The sequence below is a fragment of the Rhineura floridana genome, chromosome 2, assembly GCF_030035675.1.
Source record: "Rhineura floridana isolate rRhiFlo1 chromosome 2, rRhiFlo1.hap2, whole genome shotgun sequence".
Lineage (NCBI taxonomy): Eukaryota > Metazoa > Chordata > Lepidosauria > Squamata > Rhineuridae > Rhineura > Rhineura floridana.
The window spans coordinates 114,976,699-114,992,565 of NC_084481.1; the positions used below are offsets into that span (position 1 = coordinate 114,976,699).

At 43.0% G+C, this 15,867-nt stretch overlaps 2 protein-coding genes across 7 annotated transcripts in view; both read left to right on the forward strand.

The window, feature by feature from the left end:
- The window catches only part of TPH1 (tryptophan hydroxylase 1), a 35,355-nt gene extending 26,080 nt beyond the window's left edge, over positions 1–9,275 (forward strand). The window contains exons 7-10 of the mRNA XM_061610222.1: positions 455–581; positions 2,522–2,617; positions 3,442–3,575; positions 5,362–9,275. Of these exons, the coding sequence (XP_061466206.1) occupies positions 455–581; positions 2,522–2,617; positions 3,442–3,575; positions 5,362–5,536 (532 nt within the window). The 3' untranslated portion in view covers positions 5,537–9,275. The remainder of the gene's footprint in view (positions 1–454; positions 582–2,521; positions 2,618–3,441; positions 3,576–5,361) is intronic.
- Positions 9,276–12,763: 3,488 nt separating this feature from the next.
- The window catches only part of SERGEF (secretion regulating guanine nucleotide exchange factor), a 143,619-nt gene continuing 140,515 nt past the window's right edge, over positions 12,764–15,867 (forward strand). For all 6 annotated transcript variants that reach the window (XM_061610223.1, XM_061610224.1, XM_061610225.1 and 3 more), the window contains exon 1: positions 12,764–12,922. In XM_061610223.1, coding sequence (XP_061466207.1) covers positions 12,878–12,922 — 45 coding nt within the window. In that variant the 5' untranslated portion in view covers positions 12,764–12,877. The remainder of the gene's footprint in view (positions 12,923–15,867) is intronic.

Sequence of the window (15,867 nt, forward strand, 5' to 3'; positions counted from 1 at the left end):
AGGTAGGTTAGGGCTGACACACAGTGACTGGCCCAAGATCACCCAGTGAGTTTCATGACTGAATGGGGACTTGAACCCTGGTCTCACAGGTCTTAGTCTGACACTCTGATGACTACACCAAACTGGCTCTCTATGTCCATATTTCCACCACATAGGACAGATTGTCAGGCTCGGTATGCATGTGCATAATTTGGGCCTTTGCAAAACTATTTAATATGTTTCCCCCCATCAACACTCTTTACATATATATATATATTTACATATACTTACCAGGTTTCTAAACCGCTTTGTGTACCTAACATGTATCTCACACAAGCTTATGTCCCGTTAAGTGTGGAGTCTGTCCATGGTCCTACAGAATACTTGGAGGTTGTCATCCTCAATTGCTTTTACATACTAGAGGTAAGTGATGAACTACCTCAATCAACATTAGTTTGCTGTTCCTGTTTTCCAGTGATACCTGTCATGAGCTTTTGGGCCATGTCCCTCTTTTAGCTGAACCCAGTTTTGCCCAATTCTCTCAGGAAATTGGCATGGTATCGCTTGGAGCATCTGATGAAGCTGTTCAGAAGCTGGCAACTGTAAGTAAAATATATCGGCTGCTTTGTGCAACATGTTCCTGGGCAGTACTACTTATATATTTATTTATTATTTCCATTTATAGACTGCTTACTATCTAAAAGATCTCAAAGTGGTTTACAATAGAATACACAAGGTACAATAAAAACATATCAAATTAATTTACAAAGCAAAATACATAAACAATATTCATATACATAAACATATACATAAACACAGTATAAAAGTCATATTGAGCACATGTAGTTTAGCCAGCTTGGGGGAGGGGTGCTTTGGTCTCATCAAGGATGAACATAAAGAGTTTTTGCATGGTAAGAACACAAAATTGCTACAGGCTGATTTTTGTGTTCTCTGGAAGCGCTCGCTTGTTAACCCTGGACTACCTGAAAAAATACTGCCGTTAAGTTTGGCTATTTTTCCAGAGTGACTAAAAGTTCCCTTTGTGTTTCTTTCTAATACAGACCAGAGTGTGCCACGAGTATTCAACTAAATAGTTGCGCTAGCTCAAGGGGAATTTCCCTTCCCCCCCCATGCATCACCAAATCTGCTCCAGAGGTTTGGGGGAACCCTTGGAACAGATTTGGGGGGCATGCAGGGGGAAGAGAGCGGGGTAAAGTTCTGTTGCCCAAGGAGAAAATGCTTGCACTGACAGAATGTTCTCCTTAGCAGTATGATGGAGAATTTAAATGGAAGATACTGCCTCACAAGGCGGTGATGGATTGCTTGCATCAGCAGGGAGTTGGACTTGATGTCTGACCACATTCACACCATACATTTATTCCATTTTTATTCCACTTTAAACAATCATGGCTTCCCCCCAAGTATCCTGGGAAGTGTAGTTTGTGAAGGGTGCTGGGAGGCGTTAGAAGACCCTCTATTCTCTTCATAGAACTACAGTTCCTAGAGTTCTCTGGGAAGAGGGGCTGACTGTTAAACCTCCAGGGAACTGTAGCTCTGTGAGGGGAATAAGAGTCTTCTAACAACTCTCAGCAGTATTTTGAGTACAACCCACTACCTCAGGGGTTCCTTCTTGTGCACTCCTGTTAGCTACTCCAGATACTGAAGAGCCTTAAAATGTATGTGAACCACAGGCATGCACATTATGGTGAAGGAAATCATTAATCTCACTTTATTTCTCTGGTTAACTATAGGTGGATTGGGTCAGCAGCAGAAACTAAACACAAAATGGCCCTTTCCAAAGGGAATTAAATCTGTCACAGCAAAACCAAAGTGTTGTTGTCTTTGAGGAGAGGTTGAAGGAATTGGGTATGTTTAGTCTGGAGAACAGAGGCTTTACGACAGCCATCTTCAAATATCTGTAGGGCTGTCATATAGATCAGGGATCCCCAAACTGTGATCCATGAACCACCAGTGGTCTGAGAGCTTCATTCAGGTGGTCCATGGTGTGTCTGTAAAAACACAATTAAAAATCATACAGCATCTAGCACAGCACATTACAATTGGAACAACAGGCAGAAAAACTATTAAGTGGTCTGCCAAGACTCTCAGCAACTTTTAAGTTGTTTGTGGGGAAAAAGGTTTGGGAACCACTGGCATCTTCCCTTTCCCTCTCACACAAAGGGTTTTCTGAGTGGCTAAGTGTCTTTATTTCTCAAGGCTGAACTGAGGATCTAGGGGGCTTTTCTGAATCCAAAGTCTGGGTTTTTAAAATTTCAATTAATGGGTGATGGTGCAAATCAAGGGTGGAGGCAAAAGTGGTCTTTTTCAAGGGAAAGAATCCCATTCCAGTCAAAAGTAGAAATAACATTTATGCCTTTTGTTTGCCTGAACGCTTAGTGAGCGTACTGTTGAGTCTCTAGTTTTTATGTTACTTTTCATCCAGGAAAGGGAGCATGAAAACACTGGTTGCTTGAGTTTTATTGTGCTGTATCACTGTTAAAGGCTCACTGGTTCTCTTTGTTTCTCCTCTCTTCCTTTTCAGTGCTACTTTTTCACAGTAGAGTTTGGGTTATGTAAGCAAGAAGGCCGGTTAAGAGCCTATGGAGCTGGTTTACTCTCATCTATCAGTGAACTGAAGGTAAGTAATAAAAGCCTCTCCCACCTACAATCAACAGGTCTTCTAAGCAAATAGTTTAAAAACTTTCTACCTTCAGGAAATGTTTTTCACACCAGATGGTCTGCAATTGTTAACTGGAGCTGTCCAGCTGGAACATATCTTGCCAGCATTAAGAAAGAAACAAAAATCACTTTCCTGGTTTCCAATCAGGTAATTCCAAGGAAGCTACAAACACAATTTAAAGCAATAGGTTTTGATCTAGATTTTAGAGAGTTCTATATAGCTTAGGACTGGGGCAACAGAAGGACTATCTGCTTTCGTGTGCATCTGCCCATTCTTAAAGTCTTCCTTGGAACAAGAGAAGAGCAATGCTGGATCAGACTAAAGGCCCACTGTGACCAACCAGATGCCCATGGGAAGCACATAAGCAGGACCTGAGTGCAACAGCACCCTCCCCATTTGTAATTCCTAGCAACTGGCGTACTGCCTCCAACAGTGAAGGTAATCTGTAGCCATTATGGCCAGCAGCACTGATCCCCTTATTCTCCATGAATACAATGTATCCAGTGACCACTGAGACAGTTTCATGAGACTTGGCATGATGTCTCATATAATAAGGTGCTGCTCAGTTTGAGTAAAAAAGGTACAAGAAGGCTCTACAGGAGTATCAGTTTTTTTAAAAAAGAATTGCTGTAATTAGCAGAAATAATCCTTAAAAGCCCAGGGTTTAGTTGTCACATAAATTCATCTGTGCTGTGCTTGACACCTTTGATGATTCTTTGATGCTGATGCCCCCAATATATGCAAAAATCAATCTTTGCCATTTTGCTTCGTCTGGTGACCAGCATGCACTGTCTGGAAGTGCCAAAGTGAAGCCCTTTGATCCCAGTGTCACCTGCAAGCAAGAATGTATGATTACGACATTCCAGGAAGTTTACTTCATTTCTGAAAGCTTTGAAGATGCAAAAGAAAAGATGAGGTAATTTTGTTAAGAACAGGTGGGAGATTGAAAGACACCTTAAAAAACCACCACAACCTTTGTTGTTATTCCACTCATCCATGCAGTACAGAATGGCCAAGTGGTGCAGTGTAATGGCTAAGAGACACAGGGATCGACCATGAATCTGAAAGCAGGCAGTTCAAATTTTACCTCTGCTCGGACTTGCTAAGTGGACTTAGGAAAGCCAGTAATTCTCAGCAACCCCCCCCTCCAATCTGCAGTTTGGGAGTAAAATAATATTCACCCCACAGGGCTATTATAAGAATTAGAAGATAATGTATGCCAAGAACTTAAAGGCACTATTTAAATGCTATTATTTGTAATAAATAGATTGCTAGTGTTGCCTCAGGGCTTGTGGGAGGCAGGCCAATGCTATACAGCTCCACTGTCTTATCCCAGCTGGTGAAATACATAGCTGTACTCTGAGAGTATAGCAACAAACAGTATCTTTTATTGTAGCTTGATAGTTTTGGGTCTGTGGTACAGAAGGACTTATAAAAAAAAAGATGTTGCTCCTATACACCCTGTCTGATTTCTTGCAATGTAAGTATGTCAGTAAATAGCATCAATTCAGAAGAACTGCACAGTAGAGCATATGCTTTGCATGCAGAAGGTTCCAGGTTGAATTCCTGGCATCTCCAGGTAATCATCTCCTGTGGGAAAGATTCTTGTGTGGAACCCTGCAGAGCCACTGCCACTCAGTGTAGAAAATACTGAGCACAGATGGACCAACACACAGCTAGACAGACTATATTTGCCCCATATCCCCTTACTTCTTTCCTGCATCTGCTCACCACTGAGTGTAACTTCACCCCTCTAGGCTCAGGTTGATTGCATTTCCTGGAGCAGTTGGCCTTCCCTCAGCCTGGCCTTCTTCCTCCTTGGATAAAGGATCTATCAGCCACCTTCTTGGCCTGTTCATGCTTGATATGCCAGGCTACTGTTTGTCATCAGCACCCTGTCTACATTTGTCCCAGTCCTTGGCACTTAACAATAGTCCCCTGCAAGCTCCCTCCCTTTCTCCTCCACCCAGAAGTGGCTCGTCAGGTGGGGCAGAGCCATTATGCTAGCTTTGCAGCAGGTGAGTCGCTGTTGCTTACTGGGAGAGAGAGGGGCTTGGGTGGCAAGGAGGGTTGGTGCAGTGGAAATACACCGGTAGAACCTATCCAGCATTCCTGCTGGTGTGTTTGCAGTGTGCCAGCTGCCCTGCCGTCTTGCCTCCCCTTGCTCTCCCAGTAAGCAAATGTGACCCACCTGCTGGGAAAGTTGCATCACGGCTCTGCCCCACCTGGGAGCTGCTGCTTCCTCCACCGAAACCTCTTCTTCCTTTGCTCCTTAAAACGTTTGCTTCTTAAAGCCCAGAGCCAGGGGCTCTGCCCTTCCTCTTCCTTCCTGGGTTGGTTAACTTTTCCACATCCTCTGCAGTCTTCTTACTGAGGGCCCACCATCAGCCTTCATCTTCTGCCCATTCCCCTGCATTTACTTTCTTCCTAGACTCTGGGTTGTTTGTTCTCTCCTGTTTCCCTCTCTTTCCTGGGCTGTCATTCCTGGATTGTCCATCTAACAATCTAACACCTATTGCATCTATCATGGTGTTTCACTATGAAGGTGACTCTTCCCCTCCCTATAGAGTATAATTTCTGATGACTTACAGCAATTCTTGAGATGTTGTAGTACTCGCATACAAAGAATGGTCATTGACTGAAAGCTAAGATATAAGTTGGCTTTCATCAGAAACTCCCCCTTTTGCCCCCCATCCGAACAGAGAGTTTGCAAAGACAATCAAGCGTCCTTTTGGAATGAATTATAACCCATATACACAAAGTGTTCAGATCTTGAAAGACACAAGGAGCATTGCTAATGTGGTGAATGAACTACGTCATGAACTGGACATTGTCAGTGATGCCCTCAACAAGATGGGAAAGCAGCTGGGAATCTAACCTCTCCAGTGACCATCAGCCACTCTACACTCAGCGCCTATGGATTGTGTCCCATTCTAGGCATGACAATACTCTCTGTGTGCTTTATGCAGAATGCCACTTTCTGAAAACCAAAGGATGAATCAAAGGGAAAGATTTTGTTCTTAATTATGGACCCCTGTAAACTATACCAATATTTACATGCTGTTTTTCCCTTTCTCTTTTTATGGACCCCCACTCACTCAACAATTTGGAAGGAAAGCAGATTCACTTTACCTTGAAACAGTTAACATAGGATCTTAGGAATTGCTACAACAAAATACATGAATAGTCCATGTAGTCCAATGAGGGCTAGTACTAGCCATTACTGAAGAATGGATCCCACAAACCAGGGATGAGGACCTGTGGCCCACTAAATGTTTGGACTCCAACTGCCATAATCCCTGACCATTGGCCATTCTGCTGGGGCTGATGGGAGTGGGAGTCCGAGCAACACCTGGAGGGCCACAAGTTCCCCATCCCTGTCTCAGACCATGTATGTGCCACTATGTTTTAAGAAGGTGTTCCACCTTGCATTCAAGAAGGATGCTATATCAGTGTTGGCTCATTCCATTATACTCTCATTTGGTTACCTGACCTGGCTGCATGTGAGTATAATGGGGAAAGCTGGGGAACTGAAACTAGTATGGTATCTTTATACTACCATGCAAAATGCATTCCTTTATGTGTGTTTCCTTATAAGCAAGTATATCTGTATCTTCGACTTCTTACATATATTCATCACTTGTTGATATGTAAGATCAAGTGATGGTTTGCATGTGTGATTCAGCTATTTCTCTTAATTATCCTAGGTAGAAATTCAATATTGCCTGATGAAAATTTCATCCTATATCTATATTTTTGTAAGCCTCTAACTGTTACACTGCAGTTTGCTTTGCCACAGACAGGTGGCGCTGCAAACTGTAGCATGATTGGGCCATGCTGAGCTCAAGGCTGTGCAGTGGTGGGGAAGGAAGGAAGGTTGGTGGATGGGCAACCAGACAAGACCAAGTGGCAGAGCGGGCAGTGGCAGGAGTAGGTGGTCACAATGGCCACCTATTCAGCAAGGCTTCCCTTTCCTCCAGCCTGGGAGAGCCTGCAAGATCAGACAGGGAGGGGGGAGATGCCTTGGTGACCTGGGGGAGGGGTGGCATGTGAAGCATGCAGGGGCAAAGCCCCTAGTAAACACTATATTTGTCAATTTGGGTGAGTGCTTTCACATGTTGCATAATCTAGTATATGTTGGTATGACCTAGCCTTTAGGGACAATGTTATGTGAGAACCATCTTTAAGACCTGCAAACCTAAGTTTGTGGTCAATAGCAGGCTTAGGCATTTCACACAACTGGATCAAAAGTGTCAAAATGTTGCAATCGATCCTTTCAAATTTAACCTATGTATAAGTTAGCTTAGAGATAGATGTTGTATTAGTACTGGGGCTCTTTGAGTCCATATTAGTGAAATCCGTTAAGATGTAAACAATGAGAGACCTCTCCAAGGATAAGGTGATAATGGGCTGGCAACTCTCACTCTTATTTAGAGTCCAAGTTTGAAGGGGGTAAATGACAAGGTGCTAGTTGGTAAAAAAACAACCCAGCTATATGTTTACTTGGCAATAGCAGCTCAATCTGGGAAGCCACCTCTATTTTAAATTTCCTGCAATGCCTTTGAGCAACACTATGTGGGATGCTCTGGGAATTGTAAGAAATTTTAAATGGTGGGTGGCTTCCCAGCTGTTGGCATTAGAGGGGCTGGCTGAACAAAGGGGGCATCAACTTGCCCTTCAACCTGAGGATGCTAGGTGCTGATGTCAGCCCTGGCAAGTCAGAGACTTGCAGCCTCATAGAACTAATTACCCACAGGCTCCCGAAGAATACACCTCTTCTTAAGAACTGATATATTGATCCTACCCATCTTATGCAACTGCTTGCAATATATGTAATCCAACAGCATTAATGTGGAAGAATTATACTCTATAGTAGAGCATGTGCTTTGCATGCAGATGATTCAAGGTTCAGTCCTCAGCATCTCCAGGAAGGGCTGGGAATGTCACTTGTCTGAAACCATGGAGCGCCACTGCCAGTCACTGACATTACTGAGCTAGATGGAACAATGGCCTAACTCTGTGTAAGGCAATGTCCTTTATAACATATGTAGTTCAAAGTACTCCTCGATCCAGCATTGTCACTGGAGGCTCAGGTGGCCTCAGTGGCTAGGAGTGCCTATTTCCAGCTCCGGCTGGCTCACCAGCTACAGCCCCTTTTGGGCAGCGATGACTTGGCCACAGTACTCCATCCTCTGGTAACTTCCAGAGTGGATTATTGCAATGCGCTCGCTGTACATGGGGCTGCCCTTGAAGACGACTTGGAAACTTCAACTGGTCCAAAATGCAGTGGCCAGATCACTGGCTGGGGTTGCTTTAGAACTCATGTAACTCCTGTTCTAAAATGGTTGCATTGGTTGCCTGTTTGTTTCCAGGCTCAATTCAAGGTGCTCATGTTAGATTTAAAGCCCTAAATGACTTAGGCCCCAAATATCAAAGAAACCATCTCCTTTCCCACAGACCTTCTCAGGTGCTAAGATCAGCAAAGGGGGCCTTCTTGGTAGTTCCACCACTGTCAGAAGTTCAGGGGATGGTGGCCTGGGAGAGAGCTTTCTTGTGATAGCCCCTAAATTGTGGAATTTCCTCCCTACAGAGGTGCGTCTGGCACCTTTGCTGTACAGTTTTCAGCAAATGCTAAAGACACTCCTCTTTACCCTGGCCTTTGGCTCCTCAGATGTTTGTTTTCAGAACCCACCCTATTCTTGCAAATGAAATGTGTTTTAATTCTTTTTAATATTGTATTTTAGGTTTTGTAACCCTCCCTGGGACCTGATGGTGAAGGGCGGGCAATAAATATAAATAATAATAGCTCCTTAAGTTAGGTTATCTTGGGGTACAAGTCTATATTTTTGGATGAAGAAAAAATACCCACCCTGAAAGGCCATTATTGATCTGAACATCATACATGGGAGAGGAGGAAGTTCATGGTTTCCTACTAACTGTAGGTGTAAAGGATAATAATATGCACAACAACACTATTGTGATGCCCTCCAGATGTTGTTGGACTACAACTCTCATCAGCCCCAGCCAACTATCTGGATGGAATCATGCTGGCCACCCCTCCTCTAGAGACTGCATGACCAACTTATAGTTATAGTAACAACAAAAGCAAAATGAGCCCAAATGAGCAGACACTAATTTTGAAAAGTATTCTTGGCCTTATGCATCAGATAACCTACACCTCTAAAGTCACGTTTTAGTCAGATTTGGACAGAACTTGTGATAAGGCAAGGCTGTGTAAGTTATGAGGAGTTAAAGCTATGTCAAAGGGGTAGAGGTTGGAGTGGCTGCATAGCCACAGGAGGGTCTTGCTGTAGGGCAGAGGAGTCTATGCTTGTGGTCTGCTCTAGGATCCAAATAGTTCTCAAGATACCAGGAGACAGAAGCCTGTTTTAAAATCTTTGTTCTTTATCTCCTTCTTGATCTGCCTTCGTATCTAAGCAAACTTTGCTTGTGTCTTAAATTACATTTGGAATTAGTTTTTTTAGGAATTTGAAGCTTAACAATAAATAATCACAGTTGAAACAAGCAGAAATAATGGATCAGATTTTCTGTGCTTCTCAAAGAGTAGCATTTCTTAAAAACAACTGGATTCTATTGTATGTGTTTTTATTAGATATTTTTGGGTCTGTGTTATGGTTATAGTTCAAGAGAAAACATGATACTGTTAAATTAATATTTGCACCTTAATCTGTAGTACTTGGATTTTAAAAAAATCTCTTTTGAAGCCAGTTGCAGTTTTGCAATTGACCTTGATGGATACAGGAATTCACTTACAATAATATAAGCAAATATGTTTTCAGGATATTTAAATATTTATATTCAGTGTATAGGATGTGTCAACTTTATCATCTGTGTTAGTAATTTCACCATTTACTGTGGTCCTAGAATTTTTAAGTAGCCAGAGTGCTTAGCCAATGACATATCTCCCCATTTTTCTATTTTCAAATAAACAATAAAGGAGCTCAGACAAAAAACAGCATTGTTTTGTGTGTCAATTGAGTCTTGGAAAAACACTTGAGGTGGGGTGACACTAAAATTTAGAGTGGAACAATATCTACTGTTCTAAATACTTTTCGGAGATTGCACTTTTACACATCACTGCCTCAGCATGTCTGTGCCTCCTGAGAATTTTGTTTCTTATATTTTGATACCATGCTTCCTCCTGAGAAAGACAGGACAGTATACACCTAGGGCAAGGAGCCTCTGGCCCATGGGCCAAATTTGGCCTGTCAGGCTGTTTCAGGTAAGCCACACCCACCTGTAAAATATGACATCTGCAGGTGTGGGGCAGATAAGGGTAGGGTTTGGCTGAAATGGGCTTTGCTGATCAACCAGCTGATTGTTGGGTGCTCTGGAAGCGCTGCACAAAGCACTTTGCAAGCCCTATACCAAGCACTTCCCAAACAAAACAGCCAGCAATCAGCTGTTGGGCATTTGGGAAGCTCTGTGCACAGGACTGAATGAATGTTTTGAACTAGCTCCCTTCATCGATGTGGGCCAACTTTGACAGGTGTTGATCACTTGTCAATAATCTCATGTCATAATGATGCCAAGTGAATGGTTCTGCCCACCTGTCAAAATTGACCCATGTGGGTGGGGGAGGAAATAAAGATCTGGCCCACCAGACCAAAAAGGTTCCCCAGTCCCTGGTGTACATGGTCTTCCTTGCCCTCACAACAACCCTATGAGATGGATTAGATTGACTGGTCCAAGGCCACCCAATGAGAATTTGAACCCTGATCTCCCTGGTTCTAGTCTGACATTCTAACTGCTACACTACATGAATTGTGAATCTAGGATTACCCCCCTCCCAATGATATTGTAGACAATAGACTACCCTCATTAACACAAATTGTAATGTGTTAAAACAAGAACAACTTCTGCCCAGAGGACAACTAAGCTAACTGAATCCTATTGATCCTGCTGGATCAGTCTGAAGCCTTTGAAACAGCTGAGCATGAAGGTTTGCAGAAGTACATAAACAAAAAGCAAATGGGAGAAACCCCGCAAAAAATGCAATTAAGGCTGAGCATGCTCAGTGGCTGTGGAATGCTGAGTGCTAGGAGAAAAAGAAAACATGGTGGGAGGGGGAAAGGAATGGAGTACTGAGAATCCTGAAGAGCAGCACTCTGCACTGCAACATTTTACTGTAGTTCCTATTTGTCTCTTGAAATACAGAATTGTAAATTTTGAGTATTATATATATTATACACACTAATTCATGTGTATATTAAACAACTGCTATCTGTTTGTAGAGCATTGTTTACCAAGACATCACCATGTTGGGCATTATGCACAAATATGCAACTGTTCAATTTGAGGATGTTACAAACTGGGATTGTGCCTGTGTGTAAACACTATACATTTAAAGCACATGACGTTTAAAGCACACAAAGGATATGTCCTCCTGACAGCAGGATTAAGGAGGTTACAAGCTCTGGTCAGTTTCTAAACAGAAGTGGTGCCTGGGCACAGGCCCACTTGAAAACTTCACCCTCTCATCCAGGACCTCAATGAACCTTGGACCTGATGGCCTTATAGGCCCCTTCCAGCTCTACTATTCTATAACCTGCCTGTGCCCTCTAAACAGCCTGAAGTTATACAATATTGAGAAAAGTGTACTTTGCATGTGTTCAGAGGCACATTCAGATGTTATGTAAATAGGTGCACAATCATGCCCTTTTCACATGTTGTGTGGTAGGAAATAAGCATGCAAGGAATGCATGCAATAAACTTGCACTTCATTGCTACCTTTGTGGTTTGGCAGACCTATTGTAGACATGGATATAGAATTACACATTTACGCAGTTACATGTTTACACATTCAGCAGATACAAAACAATCACAATTCCTGGATTTATTTGGGTTCCTCCATGCACATACATCAGGGGGAGGGAACCCTTTTCAGTATGAGGGCTGCATTTCCTCTTGGCTACATGCCAGTGGTGGGCAGGGACAGAGGTTAAGGTGGGTGAGGCAAAGGATGCTACTCTTACCCTTAGACTACATTCCAGCCATGAAAAAGACAGAGGTTTCTAACTCACACACATCTCATCATCCTCCATCCAAGGAAGCAAGAGGCATGATCATAGTTCAAGGTCATATTCCAGCCAGGCAAAATCCCTTGAGGAGGGTGTGGAGCAGTCTGGCGAGGGGTGTGGCTTAGGAAGCATGGCCCGTGGAGAGAAAGAGGCATGGAGGGTCACTTTTGGATCCTGGGCCTGGTTTCCCACCCGATATACACTCTGGATATAAACGTTCACATACATTCAAGCACTTGCGCGCACACACACACAGAACAAATGTCTGTATAATCTGATGCAGGGGTTCCTAAACTGCAGTCTGCAGACCACCAGTAGTCTGCGAGCTTCATTCAGGTGGTAACTGTGGATTGGTGGTTGAAGATGGGAGACGGCATATCCATCACATTAAATATCCATATTGGTTTTTAATTGTATTTTTATTGCCACTTTTATTTCTGGTATTGAATTTTATTGCATCACAAGCTGCATTCTACAGCATTCAAACTGCAATACAGTATGTCTAACAAATATAAGAAGCAACAAAAATACTATTAAAAAGCATAAAGCACCTAGCATGTCAATTGCTACAATAGGCAGCAAAATCATTAAGGGGTTTACCAAGACCCTCAGCAATTTTCAAGTGGCCCGCGGGGAAAAAAGTTTGGGAACCACTGCTCTAATGTTTGCACAAGCTGTAGCTAACAACAATAAATCTGGTAGTCTGCAAGGTGCTAAAGGATTCTCTTTTGTGTGTTGCTTGCTATCACAGACGAAACGATTATACCTTTGAAATTTGTTATCCACACATTCTCCACGGCTTAATTTCTCCTACGAATCAGCACTATCAGCCGAATCCGGAGACTGTTCAAACATAATGAGACCAGAAGAAGTATGATATATTTTTGTTACCTACACGTTTCTCAGAAGTGACTCCAACTAATTTCCTGGCGGTTCCCTCCAAGTAACCATAATGAAGGCTGTTGGGATGCACCACTACAAAAGCTAGAACTCTTATCTATCATTTCCCCACTACCACTAAGCGGCAACAGAGAGACGCTGACCGGGCAACTCCGTTTGCCGACTGCCGTTAGCCCAGGAGAACCACTGGCCACGCCAACTTCCGACGGCAGGGGGGACGCTCTGCAGCTAATTCTATGGGTGCTTCCGGGAGTGGCACCTCCTGTTTCGCCATGTTATGGACGCTATACGCGAGGAGACGACACAGGCGCTGTTCGCTTGGGTAGGTTCCCGCAGTGGCACCAGGAAGGGCGGAAGCATGGGGAGAGGAAAGAAGCCGCGAGGCTGGGCTTCGCTTTTCATTGCTGTTGAGGGAGGGTGCATTTGTCCGTTGCAAATATTTTTTCGCGGGCTCACACTGTTTTGTTCCTAAATTACAAATTCCTAAATTTGAAATAGTTTTCATAAACATCATATTCACTGGAGATGAATATCTCTCCCATTTCCCCCTCTCCCCGGTGACTGACAGAAGCAGATAGGTGTTATTGGCAAACCTCTATCTCTGATGAAATCCGTACAAATATGCATGCCACTAATTGACTTGCCTATCGATGCCTTTAAAAAAAAAAAACAGGACCAGGCTCTGTGACTAACAATCGCGTGACAGGTAGCAAGCCAATAGGTGACCCGCCCCCGCAACTCTTTCAACTCTGTCCCAGTTTAGGCACATACAGCATTCCAAATTACCCGTTTGGAACATCGAAATCTGCCGATTCATTCCCTGGCATGCTGTTTTAAAGGTTCAAAGCCTCCGTTCACAGGAAAGACGATAGTGAGCTATTCATTTTTTTTTACACTAAATCCAATTTAAAATTCCCTCAGAAGCTTTGAGGGGTCTCATACATTGAGAACAGATGGCTTATCCGCGTAGCTTGGATCTCATTTTAGGAATGGAAAATGTTTTATTGCCAATTCCACGGTCCAGGCTCTGTGAGGAGTTTTAGCCGATGCTGCTCTCTGCTGGAAAGGGATGAAAGTGGCTTCACATTTTAGTGGCACTTTGCTTATGGTTTGTGGGGAATGCAGTTAAAATGTTTTGCTAGGGCTTTGTACCTGTCCATCAGCCAGGCCTCAGCCACAGAACTCATTATTATAGGAGGATTTACCTTTAGAACTTGAGATATAGTGACAAGAAAAATGTATCTAGGATATGGGTGCATTCCCCTACCTGTAGCTGATGTCTATGCATCTAGAGTTCGAGAACAGGGTTTCCAATACATGCTGGAGGTGGGTTTACAGCACGTCTCCAGTTTTAGAATTAAGGGCTGCTGCCTGTCCCTGCCCACTGACTAGTGTCAGGTTAGGGCCTGGGAGACTTGAGTTTGAATCCCTATGAAACTCACTGAGTAACTTTGGGCTAGCCACTGCCTCCCAGCCTAATCTACCTCTCAGGGTTGTTGTGAAAATAAAATGGAGAAGAGGGAGGCCATGTATGCCACCTTGAGCTCCTTGGAGGAAAGGTGGACTATAAATGTAATAATGAACAAAAATAAACTTTGGACTTAATGATCTTATGTGGGTCCCCCTCTTTAGATGGTAATGTTCATTTACTCCAAAATGTGGTAAGCCGTCTTGCTGTGTTTGAAAACCCTTTTAATTCTGAGTTGGGCCCAGCATGTCTGTCCCAAAATCCTGCCCTGATGGTATCACTGCTATCAGTGTTGCATGTGACATGCCTGAGAACAATTCTAGTGGAGCTGAGAAAACTGAACTGAATTTGTAAAGAGTTTTGAGCACTGCCTCCCTAAAGTTAACTGTGTATGTACGCATATGCCGGAGCTGTCCAATAAGGCTAAATATCCCAAAATGTAATGCCCTCTAGGCCGTATTCTTTGAATACTTGTGCTGTTTTTCAATGTGGAAAAATAGTCATAGGATTATGGCTATGTGTCAGAGCAAGCCGTTAGGTCTTGTGGTTCTTATTAAACAGTTTTTCTGTAACAAAGATGCAGTTCTTTGTACAAGCTTAAATCAGCTTTCTTTTACATTGGCCCTGAAGATATAGTGAGGTTTTTTCCCTTCCAAATTATCTCTCATTAACAGTATTTATATATGGCAAAAACATCTGGAGATGACTTCAGATGCACTTATTAGGATCGCATATGAAAATGCCGGAAGGAGGCCAAGGTTTTGGATAACACATAATGACATTTCATTGAGAAAATAATGGATGTGTGTTGTAAAATATATGCGCACTTGATTCTCAAATAATTTTTTCAGAAGTACCTTTCACTGAAATTGATGTGACATGTTTCCAAGTATCAGCTGAGCCACTAGATGCTTGCCAGTTTTGTGCTTCAAAGGGGATGAATATGAAATGGACATGCACATGACCATTCAAAAATGATATTGGCAAGAATCTTCAAAGATAGAGCTCTCCCTGGAGTAAAAGGTCAAGGGCTAATGGTTCCACTAAATCTAATGAGATTTATGTCATAGTAGAGTCTAGACTGGCTTGCACCATTGACTGCATGAATCCAGGAGGCCATAAAATCTTTGGTAGGAAAAGGCAAAAGTGTACAGGACATTATCTGGGATATAGGATTTCTGTAAAAAAAAAATCCTTCTGATGCTACGCTTGGGATGATAATGTCAAATCTTTTGCAAGAAAATGTGGGAGTTAGGATTGCTTCAGGCAAGTTTCCTGCAATGTATAATTTCAACTTACAGTAGGGCCCTGCTTTTCGGTGGCCTGCTTTTCGGCGTTCCGCTAATACGGCGGCTTCCAATTAGATTAGAGTAAGACCCCACTCATATGGTGCTTGTTCCGCTTTTATGGCATTTTTCGGGTGTCGGGCGCCATTTTATTGATGGAGTTCCACTTTTCGGCAGGTTTTGCTTTTCGGTGGGGGTCTGGAACGTAACCTGCTGTATGGGCTCTACTGTATTACTTTTACAGCCTTACTGATTTTTAGAATGGGTGGGCTCATTGCTGCCACTGTTAATGCCATTAAACTTTGAGGGACTTCCCACAAATGGCAGCAGAGTGCAGACCAGAAGATTCCCAGTTCAATTTCTGTCTCATTCTAATACATACATTTGTTAAAAACCTGTTCAAAAATATCAAAGGAAGCAAGCACTCAGATATAGAGATAGTGTGTGTAGTGGATAGAGTGCTGTACTTTGACTGGAGATGCTTGGGTTCAAATTCCTAATCAGCAGTAAATA